The 24,108-nt window shown below is 43.7% G+C and overlaps 1 protein-coding gene across 4 annotated transcripts in view; it reads right to left on the bottom strand.

The window, feature by feature from the left end:
* Positions 1 to 305: 305 nt before the first annotated feature.
* CORO1C (coronin 1C) overlaps positions 306 to 24,108 on the bottom strand; it is an 81,353-nt gene continuing 57,550 nt past the window's right edge. For all 4 annotated transcript variants that reach the window (XM_082417528.1, XM_082417529.1, XM_082417530.1 and 1 more), the window contains 8 exons: positions 11,721 to 11,850; positions 8,629 to 8,810; positions 7,331 to 7,450; positions 6,368 to 6,472; positions 4,754 to 4,899; positions 2,704 to 2,761; positions 2,357 to 2,602; positions 306 to 1,259 (listed from right to left, as the gene is read on the bottom strand). In XM_082417528.1, the coding sequence (XP_082273654.1) occupies positions 1,140 to 1,259; positions 2,357 to 2,602; positions 2,704 to 2,761; positions 4,754 to 4,899; positions 6,368 to 6,472; positions 7,331 to 7,450; positions 8,629 to 8,810; positions 11,721 to 11,850 (1,107 nt within the window). In that variant the 3' untranslated portion in view covers positions 306 to 1,139. The remainder of the gene's footprint in view (positions 1,260 to 2,356; positions 2,603 to 2,703; positions 2,762 to 4,753; positions 4,900 to 6,367; positions 6,473 to 7,330; positions 7,451 to 8,628; positions 8,811 to 11,720; positions 11,851 to 24,108) is intronic.

The raw sequence follows: 24,108 nt of genomic DNA on the forward strand, positions 1-24,108 counted from the left end.
GCAGGAGCTCCAGGGGTGTGGGGGACCTGTCTAGCACAGCGAGGGGGCAGCACGGGACACACGGGAAAGCAGAGGATCACGCGGGGCGAACGCTTCCCTCCAGGTCCCCTAGTCGGTCTCACCCCATCCCAGGGTACTCGGGAGCCAGGCAAGCTGCTGAAAGGGACAAGAAGGAACACCCCACAGCACGTGTGGCTCCTCGTCCTGGACACCCTTGTCAAGTACTGACCAAAACTTGGAACATGACGTTAAAGTGATGAAGCTAATAGATTCTATGTGTGTAACAAAACCGCAGAAACACATGCTAGTTTAGGTTCGATTATAATCATCTGAAGCACAGGATAACCAAGAAGCAAAATTCCATTCTGGTACAACCACCCAATTTCTAGAAAAGAGAAAGGAAACGATTTGATATGAGCTTTTTTTTTGATCAGAAGACTCAATGGAAAGGGAGGGGTGGGAATATGAATCCACATGATTTTTCAAGTCTTCCTTTTGTACAGTCATTAAGATGACCAGGTTTGTGCTGCAAAGAAGCCAGCACAGTGCGGCTACTGCTCTGATTGTTCTCAGATGAATGTTTATACAAAATAATATCTTCATTTAGTTTATAAACATACACAGTGCTGTCCCTTTCAAATTAAGGAGAAAAAAAACCCCCACACACAAATACTGCAAAGTAGCAAAATACAAAGAAAAAAAAGCTACTTTTGGTTTTGGCAACATTAAAAAAAAAAGAAATATAAAAAGCAATGTGGCATTGGTCCCTGTTTGTAAAAAAAAAAAAAAAAACAAAGGTACTTGGGCAGGACACTGAATCAGAATTGGTTGGTTTTCTAAAATTCAGAATATCTGGGATTTTCAAAGTAGCACTTTTGTCTTTTAGAAGTTCACAAGTCACATAACACTTAAAACATCAAAAAAAGCTTTCTGGTAAAAAGCTCAGCTTTTAAATCACATTTTGTTTCTGCAAATTTGGGAGACGAGTTGAGTCCTTACTGGAATGTGGCCTATCGCTGGTCGACAGATCTGAAATGTCTCCAAGTGGCAGTGCCTCCCTTTCGCCCTCCCTGGGACCACACCAACTACCAGCCACGAGCGCGCGTTCTCGCTCCGTCTGCGGGGTGGGGGGTGGACCTTCAGGCTGCTATCTTCGCCATCTGCTGTTCTAACTTGGAAATACGCTCATCTTGATTGCAGATTGTGTCTTTTATAGATTTGATCTCTTTCAAAATCTCATCCAATTTGGCTTCATTTTGCTAAGGAAACAAAAAAAGAGGGGAGGGAAGAGGGTGACTAAAAAGCAGCAACGTTCAGCACAGGTAGGATGTACGGGGTATAACTGTGACCTTCCATCTTGGAAGTGGCAGGCTGCAGCAGCCAGGCCGAGCCTTTTAGGAATGCCAGGAATGCTGGCTGGGCCAACTGGCACCCACAGCAAAGCAACAGTGTTTCACGGCTCCTGGCCCCACCTGTGCGCCGAGCTGGATGGAGACTCCTGGGACACAACTAAACTGCAGGAAGAGACTGATCCCTGCAAGGCTGCCCCGTATCCCAACCACCCCGATCAGCCAACTCCAGCAGGAGTATCTTCTATGTGACCACGGTGACAGGTGACCCTCTAGAGGCTACTGAGCTCCTATCAGCTCCTAGAAAGGTCCTCGGGAACTACATCCCTTGCCCTGCCTGCTCCTCTAAAGAGCCTGAGCTTCTCCCTCGTGGAGCTGATTCTTCTGCAGGAAACCCTGCAGTCCCCAGAGCTGTGGTGCCTCGTGTGGCTTGCTCGGTCACAGCCAAAACACTAGCTCCTGAGGGCACTTTGCCTCTTGTTTCTGCCACCTCCACATCGACAATTCCCAGCCCCTCCTGGCCCCCAGAACTCCATTCTACAGCCTGCCGACGCCAGCCCCCTCTCCTCCCTGGCTCAACCTTGCTCTCTCGTGGCCACAGGGGTCTTCACTGTCAGCCTCTGGTCTCCATCACTCCCCTGAAACAATTCTTGCCAAGATGCCCAAGATCATCTCTGCCTCTAAGTTCCACTCACTCCAGATCCTTCTGTCACTCAGACACTTAGCAACTTCTAAAATCTCTCACCACTCCCTCCTTCCTGGGACCTCATCTTCCCGGCATCGGTAACAGACTGACTTCTATCCTGGTCATCATAAAAAAGAGAGCTAAAGGAGTCAAACTCATAAATGTCACGTGATCAAGGTGGTTCCTACAAACAGTGCCTGTTACCATTACTGAAGCCCATCCGTGCAGCGGGGACAGTGCTCGCAGACGCCCAGGCTGGCAGGCGTGTTCGGGAGGGCCAGGCCGAGCCAGCCCAGCACGCCCCAGGCCCTGCGGTCCTTACCACGCCGGCCGCGTCTGCGTTCTTCTTGGGGACGCTGATCAGGTCGCACTTCTTGTTTGCCGTGGGCTTGCTGTCCAGAATGTTCTTCTTGACCACCTTGAGGTCCCTGTTTTTGCCGGGAATGTATCCGTGCTTCAGGGAGATGAGGAGCGGATCTGCATTCCTTCCCTCGAACCACTCTTCCGCCTCCAGCGCCGCTTCGGGCCCCGCCGTGTCAGGGTACAAGTCATCCTGGAAAAGGTCAGACTACACGAGACACAGTGGAGAAATCCACAGGTAAGGAAGAGAGCTCTGGGATTTTTAAAATATTTTTAAAACACGGATTGCCTAGACAACTGGGCACTTACCTTCCTGGGGACAGTCATGATAATAGGCTCACACTTTCTCTCGTGAAGTTTGAAGAATCTTCAAAGGAGAAATAAAGGCAAAGTTGCATTAAGTGAAACAGGAGGCCCAGTAACAGGCTTAATAATTCACTCGTACATTCTGTGTTTGCCCATCACCTCATCTGACGCATCCTTTGGAACAGGTAGAATTCAGCGTTCCCATTTCACAGAGGAGAAAATAGAAGCTGAGAGTAGCTATGCTAGGGAACGGCGGATAGGAGACATGAACAGAGGCCTATGCATTATGGTGACAGTCAAGTTCCAATTACCTGGGGGCAAATCAACTGTGGGGAAATGATTAACACCACCGACAATGAACCGCTTATGAGAAAATTACCAAGTCAGAAGACAATTACCAAGGCAGAAGACAATGGACACCCATGTCTCAGAGAGTACCTATGACCTGGATGCCACGTCTTCTGCCAACGTGAAGTGGCTGAACATTCGTAAGTGTAAATAGGATTTTTAAAAAGGAAACGAAAACAATCCTAGGAATTAAATGTTGGCATCCGAGCAAACCACATCATGCATAACACTCAAGAAAAATCTGGAATTATCCAGGGTGTGGGAAGAGTAGGAAGACCAAGCCCAAAACCTGTGCAGTCGGCTCAGTGGTGGGAAGGCTGGCCTGGGCTGGATGGCCAGCTCTACCCCCCACACCTGGGCATGTGCCCACCTGACCCAGCCTTGAGCTCCTCATCCACATGGTGGGTAAACCAGCACCCGCCTCACAGCATGGGTATGAAGAGAAAGGGGATCCTGGCCGTGTGATTAGCACAGCGCCCAACACGTAACCAACACCCCAGAAATACTGAGTAAACAGGAGGCGTCCTGAATGACTTCCTTATACAGTCATCCCTCGGTATCTGCGGGGGATGGGTTCCAGGACCTGCCGCGGACACCAAAATCTGCGGATGCTCAAGTCCCTTACATAACATGGCACAGCATTTTATACTCTAAGTCATTCTAGATTACTTACAATACCCAGTACAATGTAAATGCTATGTAAACAGTTGTAAACACAAAGTAAATGCTACGTAAATGGTTTCCCATGCGCCACAAATTCAAGTTTTGCTTTTTGGAACTTTCTGGAACTTTTGTTTCCAAATATGCTCAATCCTTGGATTTGGAACTCGCAAATACAAAGGGCCGACTACGTCTTTTAAACTTTTAGATGACAGTAAAATAAATGGGTTCCCAAATCCTGAATGTAATTTTGAAGTTCAGATTCAATCTATTTTGAACCACATTTTGACTAGTTTGATTTAAACTACAATTTAGAATTATCTGTGACAGCTTTCCTTCATTATTCTAGCTATAGAGTTGAAGGTATTATTAAAAAAAAAAAACAAAACTGTGCAATGATTAATATAAAAAAAAGGGCTCATAAAATTTCTTCTATTTTTAAAGACGTAAGTGTCAATTATTTGTGTGACCAGGTCAGCACACTTAGAAAAATGTCCATATAAACGCAGTGTTATAAAAACTCCACAGAGTAGTCCAGAGAGGCAGAAGTTACAACACACAGCTGAGCTTCCTAAGCCAAGCTAACCTAACACCCGCTGTGGATCTTTGTTTCTCTGGTTTCGGATCTGTGGGCTCCACAACCCGGTTTGGAACCTGGCTGGTCCCTCTGCAGGGCAGGAAAACCATCCCTCATTTCCATCCCAGGGACAGGCTCTTCCTGGTTGCCTCCCAGGGGACGCTGGCCACAGCCGCAGCCTGAAGACAAGCGACGATGGTTTCACTACTTAAATCAGGGTGTGATACGCCCCAGTGAAGCCCCTTAACCGCTGCATTTCAAGTTTATCATCTGAAGGATGGGGAGGGCACAGCTGGATTAAATGATTTTGAAGGGTTTCTTCTTGCTCTCAAACTCCACATTTCTAAGAACGGGCAGGAAACAAGATACTAATTCTACGATTCTACTGCACACACACAGGTAGAAAGACTCAGGTGCGGACACGAACGGTGTAAGCAGGCTGAACACTTTCCGATACCGATTCTTTACCTGGCAATCTCACATTTGTTGACATCGAGTCCCCTCTTGGGCATGTAACCCATCCCCCTCTGAGGCTCCTTGCTGCTGAATGTGTTGAGGTAGTGGACATATGGGGATTCGTCCGTGATCTCAAAATAGCGGATACTGCTGTCGCCCTATAAGAAATCGGAGACAGGTTTGTGTTTCACGTTAGCCGGAATATCTGGCTTAGGTGGGTGTCTCTCTCCTCTATACCCCCAGCACTGACTGGGACTCCGCTACGCTGGCTGGCCTTTGCTCCCCTTCGGAGGCCTGCCGCGAGCACATGATGGCTTCTCTTCCTGGCAGAGCAAGCCCTCGCCTATGCAAGGCTAGCAGCCTCCTCCGCCTCCTCCCAAAGTTTCTGACTTGCCTGCACTGAGTCTGGCACCAAGTCAGAGTTGGAGCGGAAAGGTTAACACCTCCGCCCAACAACTGTGCGGCAACAAACAAACAAACAAACAGAAGACCAAGAGGGCCTAGCGGGCAATTACTGATTTTTCAGCATTCCTCCATGGGCACAGACCTGAGGGCACTAACACCAGACAATCGGATAAGAAGTAAGAGTTTTCTAATGAAGAGACATTAGTTTTAGTGAGTAACCTTTAACTTCAGACAAGAATGCTATCCCATTACAAGGTGTCAAGTTCTGTGATAATCTGGCTTAGAATGGTCAGATTTTTTTGAAGACCTGAAGCATGTGCTAGCCTCTCTCAGTGTAAATAACTGTCACACAGTTACATGAACCTGAACAATGAAGGCAATCCTGCCTGAGGGGAGAGATGTGTGTGTAAGAAGTGATAAATAGCTAGGCAGTACTCTGCCCTAACAACTCTCTCCTTTCTCATATTTCCGTTTGTTTCAATGATGTAACTATCTAAAGCAATGGAAGACAAGCTAATCATACACTATTTGCTTTCTACATACTCACAGTAACTTTCCACCCAGTGTTAGTAACATCTGGGTAACAATGCAGTCTATGGCAGCTGTTAACATCTCAAGTAAAATGACTTTCAAGGAAACAGACAAGATCTCAGTTTCTAAATAACTGACCTATAAAAATGTCAAGCAGGTCTGCAGCCCACTCCATCAACTGTGAACAGAAGTAAAACACCCCCAGCTTCATCCCCAGCAAGGGACTATCTGACAGGTTTGGGGAAGGGAAACACATCAACAGCTCCATTTGTATTAATTCATTTATTTCAACTACAAAAATTCTAAGGGAAATTGAGCCTACAGAAGAATAAGGAATACTGAGGTCTTTACCTTCTAAAATGAAGTAACTGTAATGATAATAAAGCTACCAACACTTTAGTTAGGCAGAAATCATCAGGCAGCAGGAAGGTGTCCTGAGTTCAGTGTGGGGTCTTCTTGTAACAACTGTCACCTCCTGACACTTGAGTCAGGCCATGTAATTGTTAAGGCCTGGGCCTTAACACTGAACTCCAGGAGCGAGAACCCTCTGGAGAGTCTCTGAGGCCCTCAAAAGCTTGTACCCACGGAGCACTATTCTCTATACAATTGCTCATCTACTAAATCTCTGAAGGATAAACTTTTCTTCTTACAGGATTAAATTTAAGATCAAACAGCAAAATTACTGTTTACCTTTCCACATAAGTAAATGATACTGGTGTCAGGGTCATAGAAAGGTAGCAACACCCCATTGCTAGTGTCCATTTCATGAAGAGCAATTGGTTCCTCCATATTTTTCTGGGAAAAAAAAAAATACACACACACACACATTTTTAAAAGGTGAATTTTTATAAGATGATACATTTTTCATCCCTAATTAAGTTAGCCATTTCCCTAAAATAATGAAAGTTTAAACAATGCACATATGATATTCATACATGTAATTACCAATAGGAATACTAGATGAGATCCAACTCACTGAAAATTGTGTTGATTTGGCAACATAATTAATGCACACATCAGTGTGATCCCATGACAGAGATGAGAGCCTATCTCCTCTGTGACTGCTTTCTTTTTCAAAAGTACTTTTTTCTTATTACAAAAATAAACTCATGTTCTTTTAAAAATTAGAAGGTACAAGGAAAAACATAAAAATCATCCCATATTCTGTAATCCCACGGTCCAGTGGGGGGTAGAAACAATTACCATTTTGGCCTATTTCCTTCCAACATAGAAGCACACACAGATTGGGATCATACCATATATGCAGTTCAGTACGTTTTTCCCACTTGTGCTGTCATGAACATTTTCCCAAGCATGACTATTTTGATTTAGACATTTGATCATGTTCTTTAGGAAATATTTTAACTAAGTTTAGAACTTATTTCCCAAGTCTAAAACACTGGATTCTTCACGCATTCTTTCTAAAATCTACAGTCAACATAGACTCCTTGGGAGTATCAAGAATGCATTTTTAAAATACATTCAGCAGTAAGTCTCCAGTGAGGATGAGAACTTCACATCCAACTTAAGACAAGCAGGAGTTCAGTAAACGACACTGAGAACCCTATCATCTACTGACCAACCCAAAGGCCCGCTCAGAAAAGAGAAAGCTCGAGGCTGGGGAAGGGGTGGCAGGGCTGGGAAGGGGCGTACCGGGTTCCAGAGGGCCAGCTGCCGCTCGCTCATGCGGCTGAAACCAGTGGTAAAGACGTTGCCGTCAGCCAGAAAGATGGCCCTCATGGGTCGGGCTCCTTCATGTGCTTTCTCCTTCTCCTGGGCGAGAGAGCAAAGAGGCAGCTTACACAGTCAGACTGCAGGAAGGAAAAGTGGGGGAGAGCGGGGGCTCAGACAGTGAACCCCGCCACCCCACATGCCACTCACGTCAAAGGTGTGTGTGTGCGCGTGTGCACATACGTGCACGAGCGTGTCAGTACTGGCCACCTCCCCTCCCTGAAGGAGGAGGAAACAAAGCGACACCAAGGGATCTGGCCAAGGCCCCTCGGCTGGTGAGCGAGCAATCGCGCCAGGTCTGGACTGAAAGGCCGCAGTCCTTCCACCAGCCCCTGCCACCAACCCAAGTCCAGGCTCTGCAAAAACAAAACGCACGAAACGGCTCTGCCAAGCCTTTGTTCCTCAAGAGTATGATAATAACCTGAAGGTGGATAGTCACTATAGCATCTAGCAATTTCATAGGACAGAAGTCAAGTCTGGCTAACCCGTTCCTTAGCCTCATCTCTTCAGCGGGAGCCCACCAGCCCCACACCTTGGAAGGTTCTAGTGGAGAAAGCACGGGGTACGGGGCCTTGATAAGCACCAGCCATGCCTGTCACCCGACTCTTGAAAAGTATCACCGGCCAAGAGCTGCCTTCTCAGAGAAGGGCCGTGACGAGGCACAGAGTGGGGTGAAAGTGAGGCACCTCTGGATTCAACACCTGCTGTGTCAACCTGACTAAAGGCCCGAGTGTCCATCTTTTGCCGTGATGTGTGATTCTGTGGAGGCCTAGCTCAGGTGGCAGAAACGGGGACGCTGAGCTGTGCAGAGAACCCATGGCATCTTGTCAGGCCCTTTAAAGACCGACTGGGGAGCAGGCGAGGGAATCAACAGATCCATCTGCAGTCTTAAGCCAGCATGCAGTAAACTCTGTGGGTTAGCTGCTCTAGACTTGCACATTCTTAAGCAAACTGATAAAAAAAACTTTGTTTCTTTGTGAGAAACGGTCGCCAAGCGAGAGGGAAGGCTTGGGTAAAAGCTAGAAATGCACAGCTCTGGAGAGAAGGGCAACTGGGAGACAGAAGCCTGGCCGAGACCTTTCTGATTCAGTTTGGCGTCTGCACACAGCAAGGGTCCACGGACTGGCAGTCCCAGCCCCTGCAGTCTGCCTTAAAACGCAGAAAGTTCTCACTCCCTAAAGCGCTACACTTACTAGGGCTTTTGTCCTAAGAATACTTACAGCAACAATCTCCTGTTTCCTAGGATCGATTACTCTCACTTTCTTGTCTTTGGAGGCTGTGCAGATCAGACTGCCGTTCCGGTTCCAGCTCACGTTGTAAATCATGTCCGAATGTATATCGTCCAGGTTTAGAAGGGCTTCCCCCGTCCCCACGTTCCAGATGATGATGGTGTTATCACAGCCTGAAAGCAAGCAGAACCACACCCCTCAGGGATGAGAAACGCCTGCACAACAACACATTTGTGAAAACTATCGATACAGATACAGGGAGGATAAACACACCTATGTATTGAAATGGAGATGCTAATTATAAGAAGCCTTACTTACTGGCAGTCAAAAACTGATGTGACCAAGAAAAAAAGAAATTTGTGTAAAAGAAACACATTAAAGGAAAAATACAGCTTGTGAAGTTTGGGCTCATGTGAAACAAACAAAAACACCAACCAAACAAACAAAAACAAAGAACAACAGGAAAATAGAACCCTATTTTTTTTTAAGAGTTAACTGGGCTGGTGGACCCTGAGCGATCTTAAGTTTCCTTTTCTAGTAAAACAAGCATCAGAACGAATACAGCTTCTTTCCTTTCCAGAGGAACTAAAAATAAAGGGTTTAAATGGTGGTTTAGGAGGCTCAAGACAAAGACTGGACAGCAGGTTATTCCCATCAACCATGCTGTTGAGACAGGGTCTTGCACAAAAGCATGTAAATTACAAGTGAAGGGAAATGCCTAGCCATCTGCTCACAGCAGATCTTTATCTTTAAGAGGGGAGAAAAATAGGCCAAGACTGGCCTGATTTGAGAAGCACAAACTGTCGTCAAGTAGGCACGTGAATTCAGAACCTGATCCGCAAAGAGGCCACAGGTCCACTGAGCCACAGCCCCTCAGCTCTTCAGCTCCATCCTCCCTTCCCTCCAGGCTCAGCCCCAAGTCCCTGAGGCCCCTTTAAAAAGAGGCACCATTTGCTGCTTCCAGGACATTTGCTCAAGGATGAAGCAAAATAAGGGATGGACATCCTGAAGATGGATTCTTGTCAATAAGCCAATTCTGCAAGCACTTAGAAAAATTAGCCACTAATAACCAGGACACCTAAGTTACCTAGGGTCAGAAATAGGAAATGGGTGAAAAAAACTGTACGACTGACAGTATGAAAAGTTGGAGCTAAACTCTGCGATGGAGATTTGACCCATCCTCTGCCTCGTTCATCATAGGCAAATGAGTCACTTCAGCCACTGTGGATGGATCACATAGTCTTAAACTATGCAAAACTATGCACAACGCTGCAATCAACCATTCTCTGCGTGTAAAAGGGAGACTGGGCTCAGTCTGCTGATGATACCCTAGATTTGACCTCGATGAGGCGGGCAGTAGGGTATTTTCCATGAGGGAATTCCACCTTTAGAACTGTTTTCTCTCCTTATCAGACTGAGGTTCTGAGTAGAACACTGGAAGGCTTCCCAGTTATAGTCAATTGTGATTTTAAAAAAGAGAGTCTTGGGCTTCCCTGGTGGCGCAGTGGTTGAGAATCTGCCTGCTAATGCAGGGGACGCGGGTTCGAGCCCTGGTCTGGGAAGATCCCACATGCCACGGAGCAATGAAGCCCGTGAGCCACAACTACTGAGCCTGCGCGTCTGGAGCCTGTGCTCCGCAACAAGAGAGGCCGCGATGGTGAGAGGCCCGCACACCGCGATGAGGAGTGGCCCCCGCTTGCCGCAACTGGAGAAAGCCCTCGCACAGAAACGAAGACCCAACACAGCCAAAAATAAAAATTAATTAATTAATTAATTTAAAAAAAAAAAGTCTTACTTTTTTTTTTTTAAGTAGTTCTTGGTTTCAATAGGTACCAGGCATTAGATTTTTAACTTAACTCACTATGTCACATATACCTTTCATACCCACTTAAAAACTGAACTGCTCCTCTCCTTTTTACTGGTGAGGAGAAAGATCTTTAAAATTCTACCACTAACATTAGCACTGCTTTTTTTATAAGCCAATCTTATTAAGGTATAGTTTGCATGCAATACAATGCACCCATTTTAAGTATACATTGGTTAAGTTTTGATACATGTACATATGCATGTAGCCATCATCACAGTCAAGATCAACATTTCCATCACCCCACAAAGCTCCTTCCTGTCCTTTGTATTGCTTCTATAAAAGCAGATAACATCTCAGATTTTAGACAAAGAAAAAGATTTCTTTAAGATGAAACTTGGAAACTACACAAGTGGGAAACCAATAGGAACACTAGGACTTGGTCACAAGGGTTCACTGCAGTGCTGTTTAACAGTGAAAAATCGGAAACAACCTCAATGTCCAAAAATAGGGGACTGACTAAATAAACAGAGGTATTCAGACAATGGACTATTAATGGAGTCATTAAAAATATCATACAACATGTAATGGCACCTGAAAAGGACCACAGTGTACCAGCAAGTGCAGAAAGCAGGTCACACGTAAAGTGTCTGAACCCATCTTTGTATGTAAAATTGTTTATGGGCACAGAAATATCTCTGGAAAGAAACATCAAAAGGGTAATAATGCTGTTTCCTCTGGGTGGTGGGACTGTAAATGAGTTTTCTTTTCTCCCTTTTGTTTATATGTATCTCCATAGTATACACGGACTACAAGTGCAAGGAGAAAGATGAAAGTATTTTTTAAAAGAAAGGAGGGTATTTGACGAACAGGATCACCCCAAAGTTGGCGGCAACACCAAAGCTGGAACCCAGGGCTCCTGGCTCCCACTCGGGCTCCTTCTACTACATCAGAAATAACTACAACTGAGGGCCATGGAGGCATGGAGGGCCCCAGCAGGAACCACGACTCTGCTGAAATGTGATTATATAAGTAAGCATGTGTCTGTTCCTAATTCTAGGCAGGAAGTCCACAGCTTCCACTGGCTTTGCCCAAGTGGCCTCGACACACACACATGTACACGGGTGCCGGGGAAGTCCCACATTTAGGCACCCTGTCGTGGGTTCCAATGACCTGCTTCACAACTGCCAGCACAGTCAGCACGCGTCTGCTGCTCCCTCCACACAGAGGCCGCGAGAAGCGAGGGCAAGGGGAAAGCAGAGGCCAGCTCGGCTCCTACCTGCACTAAGAAGCACGTTGCGGGCCGTCGGGTGCCAGGCCACGATGCCGACTCTCTTTGAGTGGCCTTCTAAAATGACCACGGGCTCAGTCAGGGAAAGGGTGAGTCCGTTTTCTGGGATCTGCCATACCTGTTGGCAAAGGAAGAAAGGTCATCCACATGAAAGCGGTCGGCTTCCGTTACCACATTTACTGTGACCATCCAGTGTGAAGCCTTGCTCTGCATAAACAGAACATACAGTGGTCTTTGGATGAAAGGCAGAATGTGGTGAAACACGTACAGCTGTTTTTCAAATGCAGTACGAGAGCAAAGAGCAGAATATCCCTAAGGTCTAAAAATGTTAGACCTCTCTGCTTTTATTTACTGTTAGTAGAGATTTTATTTTAAATTCCCTGTTAAGTTCAAAACTCTCCAGTTAGAAGCATACCAAAAAATTGAAAGAAAAATACAAAATGACTGAAGCACCCATGAAGAGACGCATTGGAGTGAAAACCCCTAGCTAAGTCCATGATTCTTGAGGGGAAAGCAAACTCCATCCACCAAACCTTCTTGGGGGGTGGCGCAGTTTTTCAAACATCATATTTTCTATAATTTTACATTGAGAAAATGAAAAGATACCTAATAGCTTTGTAACATGTACTAAAGAAATCTTCCTACAAAAGAAAAACATTAATTGGACTTCATCAAAATTTAAAACTTTTGTGTTTCAAAGAACACTATCAAGAAAGTGACAAGACAACCCACAGAATGAGAGAAAATAATTTGCAAGTCATATATCTATCCGAAAAGGGAATTTTATCTAGAATATTTAAAGAACTCTTACAACTCAACAATAAAAGGAAAATAACCAAATTTTTTAAATGAGCAAGGAATCTAGATGTTTCTTCAAAGAAGATATATGAACAGCAAAAAAACACATGAAGAGCTGCCCAACATTATTAGCCGTCAGGGAAGTGCACATTGAAACCACAAGAAAATATCACTTCATATCCACTAGGAGTTTGGAATCAAAAAGACAGATAACAACAAGCATTGGCGAGGGTATAGAGAATTCAGAGCCCTCATACACTGCTGGTGGGAATGAAAAACAGTGCAGCCGCTTTGGGCAACAGTTTGGAAGTTCCTCAAATGATCAAACAGAGTTACCTATGACCCAGCAATTCCACTCCTAGGTACCTACCCAAGAGAAATGAAAATATATGTCCACACTAAAACCTGTACACAAATTTTATAGCAGCATTATTCATAACAGCCAAAAGGTGGAAACAACCCAAATGTCCAGCAACTGATAAATGGATACACAAAATGTGATACGTGAAGGAATATATGACCACAGAAAGGGATTAAGTACTGACACACGCTACAACATGGATGAAGCTTGATAATGCTAGGTTAAGTAAAGAAGCCAGTGAGGACAGTCCACATATTGTAGGATTCATGTATACGAGATGTCCAGAAAGGAAAATCTATAGAGACAGAGAGTAGATTAGTGGTTGCTTAGTGCTGGGGGTGGGGGAGGGGTGCAATAGGTAAAGAATATGGGGTTTCTTTCTTTGTGGGGGGTTCTTTTTGAGGTGGTGAAAACATTCTAAAATTGTCTGTGGTGATGGTGGTACATATCTATGAATATACTAAAGACCACTGAATTGTACACTTTAAATGGGTAAGCTGTATGTGAATTATACCTCAATAAAGCTGTTAAAACCAGATATTAAGTAACATTTAAGTTTGTGAACAGGCTAAAGTTTAAAACAATTATCTTCTTCTGTATGAAGATTAAAGTGAGTAAATCTTCTACCAAAAAAGATCTTATGGAACTAGTTCATAACAAATTTAGAACTTGCCAGTGGGAAAAAATCATACTCAACAGTAGAACAAGTGAGAAACAGAATTTTCCTTTGTTGGGGATTTTTAAGGAGGAGACAACTGTCTGTTTTCAGCTGCTTGGTGGAAGGCAGAGTCTGAATTAGGAGTGGTTAAGGTTCAGCTCGGTTCTGTTGTCCTGAAAAAAATCAGAACAAAAATGTTGCCAGTCTGAGGACTGCAGGAAAGTCGTGAATTAAATGATCGTTCATAAACCTGCATTCTGAGGGCATAAGTTTACGACGTCACCTAATTTCCCCTGCACGCTCATCATTCAGCAGATTTTAAACACGGCAGATATGAACAAGCATGGAAGGCAAAGGGAACCTACCTTGCCTCCCCCAACCCCTCACCCAGACCACTGCCTCTCTCCACCAACATAACAGACTCTGAGTGTGGGCATCTGTTACCCTCCAGAGCTATCTGTTTGCTTTCACCTATTTTTATTCAAGGGTTTATGCACAGTAAAACAGCTTCCACGTTGAACTTGGCTATTTGAATGTAAAGCAGGACTGAAACTGTGAATAGAAGGAACAGAAAACAACTACTGGTTTAATCAAAGCACGAAGTCGGCAGAGAAACAATTATGAAACGAGACTTCAGAGACTCAACAGGAAATGCATTTTGCAAGATGAATTCCGGCTCAGGCTTAGGACGGAAAGCATGGTAATTCCACCTGCCGTCTCCAGGGGGCACTATGACCACGGGCTGCTGGGTTTTCCCAAAAGGATCGTAAAACCTTCACTGCCTGAATGACGGAGATTAAGCAGTGCGTTTTCTAAATCCCTAATGAGGCGTGGAGTGATGGGAGGCTTTGGATATAAGCAGCATTTCCTGTCTTAAACATGAGAGCTCATAATGGGACTTCATCTTTTTCTTTCTCTAGCTTCTTCATCCATCTTTTCCTTGGATGGCGAGGAGATGTTAATGATGGAACAAAACGTTTATTATATAATTTTTAAAATGAGGAAACTCTCTGTCCCTTTCTTTGTCTCACTTTTGGCAGGTTCCACGGTTCCCTCAACGAGGCTTATGTATTTCATCCAGGCACCTAACCCATCTCACTACCTCGGTTACTCACGTGTGCAGCACTTTTCTTGAGTAGCCACCGTAACGCAGGCCCATCACCAGGCAAGTGGGGAAGGAAAACTAAACCCAGGTCCCGCTCTCGAAGGGTTTACGGTCTAACAAAGCAGAGCTGTCTATGAGGCCGAAAGTCAAAAAGACAGCAAAGACAAGCAGATGGATGGAGCATGGGCTCTGGAGCCAAACGGACCCTGGTTCAAATCCTGCCCGGGCCTTTTACTGTGATGGTCCTGGGCAAACAGTTCAACATCACTGCACAGGGAAGCATCACTATCTGTGCTTCCTAGGGCTGCTGTGAGGACTGAGTTAAGAAAGTCCTGGAATAGTGCCTGGCACACAGTCAGTGCCCCCAGTACGGTGCAGGGGTGAAGAATATCCTGATTCTGCTATGTATCAGCTGTATAACCTTGGGGACATTCACCTATCTGGGCCTTGAGTTTCCTCGTCAATAAAATGGGAATAATAATGAACCTGCCTTCACTGGGGTTGTCTGGAGACCAATGTGGTAACATGAATCTAAAGCACTTAGATGGGACTTCCGTGGTGGTGCAGTGATTAAGAATCCGCTTGCCAATGCAGGGGACACGGGTTCGAGTCCGGGAAGATCCCACATGACGCGGGGCAGCTAAGCCCACGCACCACAACTACTGAGCCTGTGCTCTAGAGCCCGCGAGCCACAACTACTGAAGCCTGCGTGCCTAGAGCCCGTGCTCTGCAACAAGAGAAGCCACCGTAATGAGAAGCCCGCGAACCACAACGAAGAGTAGCCCCCAATCGCCGCAACTAGAGAAAGCCTGCATGCAGGAACGAAGACCCAAAACAGCAATAAATAAATAAATAAATAAATTTATAAAGAAGAAAAAGAGATGGAAGGGGAGAAGGAAGGAAGGAAATCAAGGATCCAGTTTCAAAATAAAAAACAGACGCAGAGAACAATTTTCTAAAGAGCTGATGCTCCAAAGAGGCTGGCTGAGGGGCTGACAGGGAAAAGTCACCAGAGTAAGAAAGATAACAACAGCATGAGGATTCCCAGAGGCAGGGGAGAGTGACCAGAAAAGCCTGTACGATGAAACGCAAAGACAGTGGCACTCTGGCCTCTGTGGGGAGAAAGGCGGCCTGCGGGGAAGGGCCGGCACATCTGTAAGTCCTTCCACACGAAGCAGACACAGCCCTGCTTCGGGCCTGCTGGCCCTGCTCCCAGGCCTGTCGGTACGCGCCTCTCTGCCCTCTGTAGGGCTCTCTGCTGCAGCCGGCAACGGCCTTCCAGTTTGGACTGGAGAGGTTGCAGAAGTCCCATTCAGTCCCTGTTTAGTTTTCTTGTGCATAACCTGGGACGCAGCCTGGTGTGGTGGAAAGGATGCTGGCCTGGAGCATCAGAAGACACGGTCTCCACCAGAGCTGGGACACTCACTGGATGTGTCAGCACTAAGAAGGGGCCTCACTTCCGGGAGCCTCGATTTCCTCGTTCCATACGGGGGACAGCAGCGGCTCTGCTCCTCAGGGGTAAATGCAAAGGTCAAATGAGCTGATACATTCTGCACCCCCAAGCACTACCCGAATGTGAACTACTGCAAACGGGGTGACCTTTGACAAAACTGTCAGTCACCCCCTGGGCCTGTGTTTCCTGAGTGGTAAAATGGGACACACTCCTGCCTCACTGTGCTGTTAACAATGGTTAAATATAATCACCACATAAAGGCTTAAAACAGTGCTTGGCAAAAAAAGGATCTACTATATGTTCATGATTATTTTTCTTGCTGGAACTGTGACCCCTATGACCCCAACATGTAATTTTAAGTCTGGACAGCAGGATTCTATGGAATGAAATTAATTTGTCTTCAAATTAATTCAGCCCTGTACCCAACTGCAGGGCTGTTTATATCCAAGATATCATATGTGTGAAAGCTCCAGTTCATGCCTGGGCCAATTAGCACAAATGAGATCGGCTCTGATTTCCAGGCTGGTCCGTCAGCTTCTCTCTGTTCCATGGCTGCGGCTAGGACTCTCATACCACTTGGCTCTTCCAAAAACATATGCAGTGAGTAGAGAGGAAAAGTGGCATCAAACACCCTCTGCTGTGCTCTGAGTGGGCATCTCAGCACGGCAGCACTACAAGCTATCCCCTCTCCTCCTGATTTTTTCTTTTCTTTTCTTTTTTTTAAAATAACACTGTGTATTCCTGGAATTTTCTATGTGGACAACACATTACTATGGCAATGTTTTGTCTTGTTTTGCTTTGAAAGAAAGGAAAAAAACCATAATTAGTCTCTAGGGCTTCCAGATGAAAAAGTGAATCAATCGGTGAAAACCCAACATGGTTCTGGAAAAAACAACTTTAAGCATCCATTCAGGAATGACTATATCACTGGCATCCTTTTCCCATGTGAATTTCTAAATATGGAAAAAGGACAGCTCAAGAGAACAGTTCTAACAAGAAAAAAAGCGAGGAAAGTTAAGAAACGTGGGTTTCTCTCAAGTAATCATTTTAAAGTACATTTATTTGATAGTTTTATTTCTCAAACACAGCGCAAATTTAAAGCAAACACAAAGTGTTTCCAGACACTGCCTCCCTGTTTTAATCACCCATCGTGAACTTGCTACCAGGTTAGGCACTAGAGTTACAGCAATAAAAAGGGCTATTCCCCCAAAAAGCCGCATTTTTAAAATGTAGAGAAAACCAATTCCAAAGGCAGAATGAAGGAAAGAGCTGATCTAAAGAGACAGGGAGAGTCTGAGATTCTGCAGCAGCTGCAGAGCAGCAAACCCCCTGCAGAAGCCACTGATCCAACACCCCAAGGGGCAGGATGCAGAGAGTCAGGACATTCCTAAATGAACCATGACACTGAGAACAACATTGGTTTTGAGAAAATCAAGAAGTGAGAGTTGGGTTCCGACGTGCCAAGGTTATAATATCCACTTGGCCAATGGCCCAGACGCAATCTGTACAGAATGGAAATAACAAGAAGTCCTGCTGAACGGCTGAGTAGGACCAGAGTCCTGGGGAATGCGCTCCCATCACCAGCCACATCACTTCTACCTTTATTTCAAGGCAAAAAGTGCAATAGGAAAATTTACAACAGAAGCAAAAATGGGTAAAATAGGGAGTTTATCTTTGTTGATTTCCACAGGAGTTTAAGACTGATTTGAGAAAAGGGAAAAGTGTCCATTTAAACTTCATCATTTGGGACCAATCAGAACATCTAGGTAAAGGCAAATAAGACGCTCCTCCTGCAAGATCTTTCCCTCTCCTAGACTCTGGAAGAACCAGTCAGGCAGCGCCACTGTCTGAATTCGCCAGTTTTTGCATCTGTGTTTGCAGATAAGGGACAGTGTTGAATCAACATCATTCCCTAAACTTACCTTGCCTGCTCTTTTATTTCATTCTATTTATTTATTTATTTATTTTTGGCCGCACCACTCAGCTTGTGGGATCTTAGTTCCCTCACCAGGGATTGAACCCAGGCCCTCAGCAGTGAAAGCGCACAGTCCTAACCACTGGTCCGCCAGGGAATTCCCCTTGGCTGCCCTTTGTATTATTTAAACACTGTTATTTTCTGAGAGCTAAAATTTTCCCAAGTAAAATACTTAACAGCTACAATCTTTGAAACTCTCTGTGAGGAGAGATAGAGAAAAGAACTCACAGTACCAAAAGTCTGGAAAACCTAGGAGCAGAGTACAGTTTCTGGGAAGAGGGTTTATATCATTGCTATCTGCTCATACAAAACACCACTTCAAAAGTAGTACACCAGGACTTCCCTGGCGGTCCAGTGGTTAAGACTCCGTGCATCCACCGCAGGGGGCACAGGTTCCGATCCCTGGTTGGGGAACTAAGATCCCACACCACATGCCAAGCAACGCGGCCAAACAACAGAAAAAAAAAAAAAAGGTAGTACACCAAAGGCAAACCATGCCAATATAATTTACTTTTCGGCTGCTTAAAGAAGCCATCTCTAAAAGATGGATGAATGTACCATAACGCTGGCATTCCCTCTCTAAAACTGCAATCAATGTAACATGACTGCCACAGAATCAATTCTCACACAGTGAATAAATCACTGCTTAAATGCAGAGGACATAATGGAATTATACTATAAATTCAAAAAGTGTTTTTTTTAAATTAAGATAATCATTTTACAGTTCATTTGATAAATTGGTTCTACTGTGTTTTTTTCTACTAAATTATTTGCTAAAGATATTCTTACTACCATGAATCCACTATAAGTATATATCAAAACTCACTGTAAAAAACAGTAACTCATTATACTTCCTTGATCCTCTCAATTGGCTTGTTTATTTCATTTAGTTTTTTAAGCATGTAAGGCAACGGAGGCTGAGAGCATTTAAGTGACCTGGGCTTATCTCAGCATCCTTTCTCTACTGGAGCTGGGCCTTGATATCCATCTACACTTGCAGGTCCTGGGCTATTATTACCAGGAGGCTACACTTGGGAAACTACAGAGAACTTTTCTGCTTTTTTTTTTTTTTAAATTAATAATGTTGCTGTTTGAAATCATTTGATTTGTTGTACACTGGTCTTTCATCTTCAGGAGAACAAAGGGGAAAATGAGGTATTAAGAAGCAGGTGGGGAGAGGGCATATAGCAGAAGCAATAAGAACTACAATTCTGCAGTCTGTGGAAGGAAAAACCACATTCACAGAAAGACAGACAAAATGAAAAGGCAGAAGACTTCGTACCAGATGAGGGAACAAGATAAAACCCCAGAAAAACAACTAAATGAAGTGGAGATAGGCAACCTTCCAGAAAAAGAATTCAGAATAATGATAGTGAACATGATCCAGGACCTTGGAAAAAGAATGCAGGCAAAGATCAAGAAGATACAAGAAATGTTTAACAAAGACCTAGAAGAATTAAAGAACAAACATCTAGAAGAATTAAAGAACAAACACACAGATATGAACAATATAATAACTGAAATGAAAAATACACTAGAAGGAATCAATAGCAGAACAACTGAGGCAGAAGAACAGATAAGTGATCTGGAAGACAGAATGGTGGAATTCACTGCCAGGGAACAGAATAAAGAAAAAAGAATGAAAAGAAATGAAGACAGCCTACGAGACCTCTGGGACAACATTAAATGCAACAACATTCACATTATAGGGGTCCCAGAAGGAGAAGAGAGAGAGAAAGGACCAGAGAAAATATTTGAAGAGATTATAGTCGAAAACTTCCCTAACGTGGGAAAGGAAATAGCCACCCAAGTCCAGGAAGCACAGAGTCCCAGGCAGGAGAAACCCAAGGAAAAACACGCCGAGACACATAGTAATCAAATTGACAAAAATTAAAGACAAAAATTATTGAAAACAACAAGGGAAAAATGACAAATAACACACAAGGGAACTCTCATAAGGTCAACAGGTGATTTCTCAGCAGAAACTCTACAAGCCAGAAGGGGGTGGCATGATATATTTAAAGTGATGAAAGGGAAGAACCTACAACCAAGATTACTCTACCTGGCAAGGATCTAATTCAGATTTGACGGAGAAATCAAAAGCTTTACAGACAAGCAAAAGCTAAGAGAATTCAGCACCACCAAACCAGCTCTACAACAAATGCTAAAGGAACTTCTCTAAGTGGGAAACACGAGAGAAGAAAAGGATCTACAAAAACAAACCCATAACAATTAAGAAAATGGTAATAGGAACATACATATCGATAATTACCTTAAACGTGAATGGATTAAATGCTCCAACCAAAAGATGTAGTCTCGCTGAATGGATACAAATACAAGACTCATATATATGTTGTCTACAACAGACCTACTTCAGACCTAGGGACACATACAGACTGAAAGTGAGGGAATGGAAAAAGATATTCCATGCAAATGGAAATCAAAAGAAAGCTGGAGTAGCAATACTCATTATCAGATAAAATAGATTTTAAAATAAAGAATGTTACAAGAAACAAGGAAGGACACTATGTAATGCTCAAAGGATCAATCCAAGAAGAAGATATAACAATTATAAATATATATGCACCCAACATAGGAGCACCTCAAGACATAAGGCAACTGCTAACAGATATAAAAGAGGAAACTGACAGTAACACAATAAGTGGGGGACTTTAACACTTCACTTACACCAATGGACAGATCATCCAGACAGAAAATTAATAAGGAAACACAAGCTTTAAATGACACAACAGACCAGATAGATTTAATTGATATTTATAGGACATTCCATCCAAAAACAGCAGATTACACTTTCTTCTCAAGTGCACACGGAACATTCTCCAGGATAGATTAGATCACATCTTGGGTCACAAATCAAGCCTCAGTAAATTTAAGAAAACTAAAATCATATCAAGCATCTTTTCCAACCACAACACTATGAGATTAGAAATCAATTACAGGGGGCTTCCCTAGTGGCACAGTGGTTGAGAATCTGCCTGCCAACGCAGGGAACACAGGTTCGAGCCCTGGTCTGGGAAGATCCCACATGCTGCGGAGCAACTGGGCCCGTGAGCCACAACGACTGAGCCTGCGTGTCTGGAGCCTGTGCTCTGCAACAAGGGAGGCCGCGATGGTGAGAGGTCTGCGCACCGCGATGAAGAGTGGCCCCCACTTGCCACAACTAGAGCAAGCCCTTGCACAGCAACGAAGACCCAACACAGCCAAAAATAAATAAATAAATAAATAAATAAATAAATAAATAAATTTTAAAAACATCTTTAAAAAAATCGATTACAGGGAAAAAAACGTAAAAAACACAAACACGTGGAAGCTAAACAATACGTTACTAAATAACCAAGAGATCACTGAAGAAATCAAAGAGGAAATCAAAAAATATCTAGAGACAAATGACAAGAAAAACACGATGATCCAAAACCTATGGGATGCAGCAAAAGCAGTTCTAAGAGGGAAGTTTACAGCAATACAATCCTACCTCAAGAAACAAGAAAAATCTCAAATAAACAATCTAACCTTACACCTAAAGGAGCTAGAGAAAGAAGAACAAACAAAACCCAAAGTTAGCAGAAGGAAAGAAATCATAAAGATGACAGCAGAAATAAATGAAATAGAAACAAAGAAAACAATAGCAAAGATCAATAAAACTAAAAGCTGGTTCTTTGAGAAGATAAACAAAATTGATAAACCATTAGCCAGACTCATCAAGGAAAAGAGGGAGAGGACTCCTATCAAAAAAATTAGAAATGAAAAAGGAGAAGTTACAACAGACACCACAGAAATACAAAGCATCCTAAGAGACTACTACAAGCAACTCTATGCCAATAAAATGGACAACCTGGAAGAAATGCACAAATTCTTAGAAAGGTATAACCTTCCAAGACTGAACCAGGAAGAAGTAGGAAATATGAACAGACCAATCACAAGGAATGAAATTGAAACTGTGATTAAAAATCTTCCAACAAACAAAAGTCCAGGACCAGATGGCTTCACAGGTGAATTCTATCAAATATTTAGAGAAGAGCTAACACCCATCCTTCTCAAACTCTTCCAAAAAATTGCAGAGGAAGGTACACTCCGAAACTCATTCTGTGAGGCCACCATCACCTTGATACCAAAACCAGACAAAGATACTACAAACAACGAAAATTACAGACCAATATCACTGATGAATATAGATGCAAAAATCCTCAACAAAATACTAGCAAACAGAATCCAACAACACATTAAAAGGATCATACACCATGATCAAGTGGGGTTTATCCAGGAATGCAAGGATTCTTCAATATACGCAAATCAATCAATGTGATATACCATATTAACAAATTGAAGGAGAAAAACCGTATGATCATCTCAATAGATGTAGAAAAAACTTTTGACAAAATTCAACACCCATTTATGATAAAAACTCTCCAGAGGGGCTTCCCTGGTGGCGCAGTGGTTGGGAGTCTGCCTGCCGATGCAGGGGACACGGGTTCGAGCCCTGGTCTGGGAGGATCCCACATGCCGCGGAGCGACTGGGCCCGTGAGCCACAGCTGCTGAGCCTGCGCGCCTGGAGCCTGTGCTCCGCAACGAGAGAGGCCGCGATGGTGAAGAGGCCCGCGCACCGCGATGATGAGTGGCCCCCGCTTGCCACAACTGGAGAGAGCCCTCGCACAGAAACCAAGACCCAACACAGCCAAAAATAAATATAAAAATAAATAAATAAATAAGACCCGGTGCAACCAAATAAATAAATAAAAAAAAAAACAAAAAAAAAAAAAAACTCTCCAGAGAAAAGGGAACCCTCTTGCACTGTTGGTGGGGATGTAAATTGATACAGCCACTATGAAGAACAGTATGGAGCTTCCTTAAAAAACTAAAAATAGAACTACCATATGACCCAGCAATCCCACTACAGGGAATATACCCTGGGAAAACCATAATTCAAAAAGTCACATACCACAATGTTCACTGCAGCTCCATTTACAATAGTCAGGACATGGAAGCAACCTAAGTGTCCATCAACAGATGAATGGATAAAGATGTGGCACATATATACAATGGAATATTACTCAGCCATAAAAAGAAACGAAATTGAGTTATTTGTAGTGAGGTGGGCTGTCATACAGAGTGAAGTAAGTCAGAAAGAGAAAAACAAATACCATATGCTAACACATATATATGGAATCTTAAAAAAAAAAAAGTTGCTGAAGAACCTAGGGGCAGGACAGGAATAAAGACACAGACATAGAGAATGGACTTGAGGACACAGGGTGTGGGAAGGGTAAGCTGGGATGAAGTGAGAGAGTGGCATGGTCATATATACACTACCAGATGTAAAACAGATAGCTAGTGGGAAGCAGCCGCATAGCACAGGGAGATCAGCTCGGTGCTCTGTGACCACCTACAGGGGTTGGATAGGGAGAGTGGGAGGGAGACGTAAAAGAGGAAGGAGATATGGTGATATGTGTATACGTATAGCTGATTCACTTTGTTATAAAGCAGAAACTAACACACCATTGTAAAGCAATTATACTCTAATAACAATGTTAAAAAAAAAATAATAATAATAAAAAAAACTCTCCAGAAAGTGGGCAGAGAGGGAACCTACCTCAACATAATAAAGGCCATATATGACAAACCCACAGCAAACATCATTCTCAATGGTGAAAAACTGAAAGCATTTCCTCTAAGATCAGGAACAAGACAAGAATGTCCACTCTCGCCACTATTATTCAACATAGTTTTGGAAGTCCTAGCCACGGCAATCAGAGAAGAAAAAGAAATAAAAGGAATAAAAATTGGAAAAGAAGAATTAAAACTGTCACTGTTTGCAAATGACATGATACTACACATAGAGAATCCTAAAGGTGCCACCAGAGAACTACTAGAGCTAATCAATGAATCTGGTAAAGTTGCAGGATACAGAATTAATGCACAGAAATCTCCTGCATTCCTATACACTAACAATGAAAGATCAGGAAGAGAAATGAAGTAAACAATCCATTCACCATTGCAACAAAAAGAA

Source organism: Balaenoptera physalus (assembly GCF_965194825.1).
Source record: "Balaenoptera physalus genome assembly, chromosome: 12".
Classification (NCBI taxonomy): Eukaryota; Metazoa; Chordata; class Mammalia; order Artiodactyla; family Balaenopteridae; genus Balaenoptera; species Balaenoptera physalus.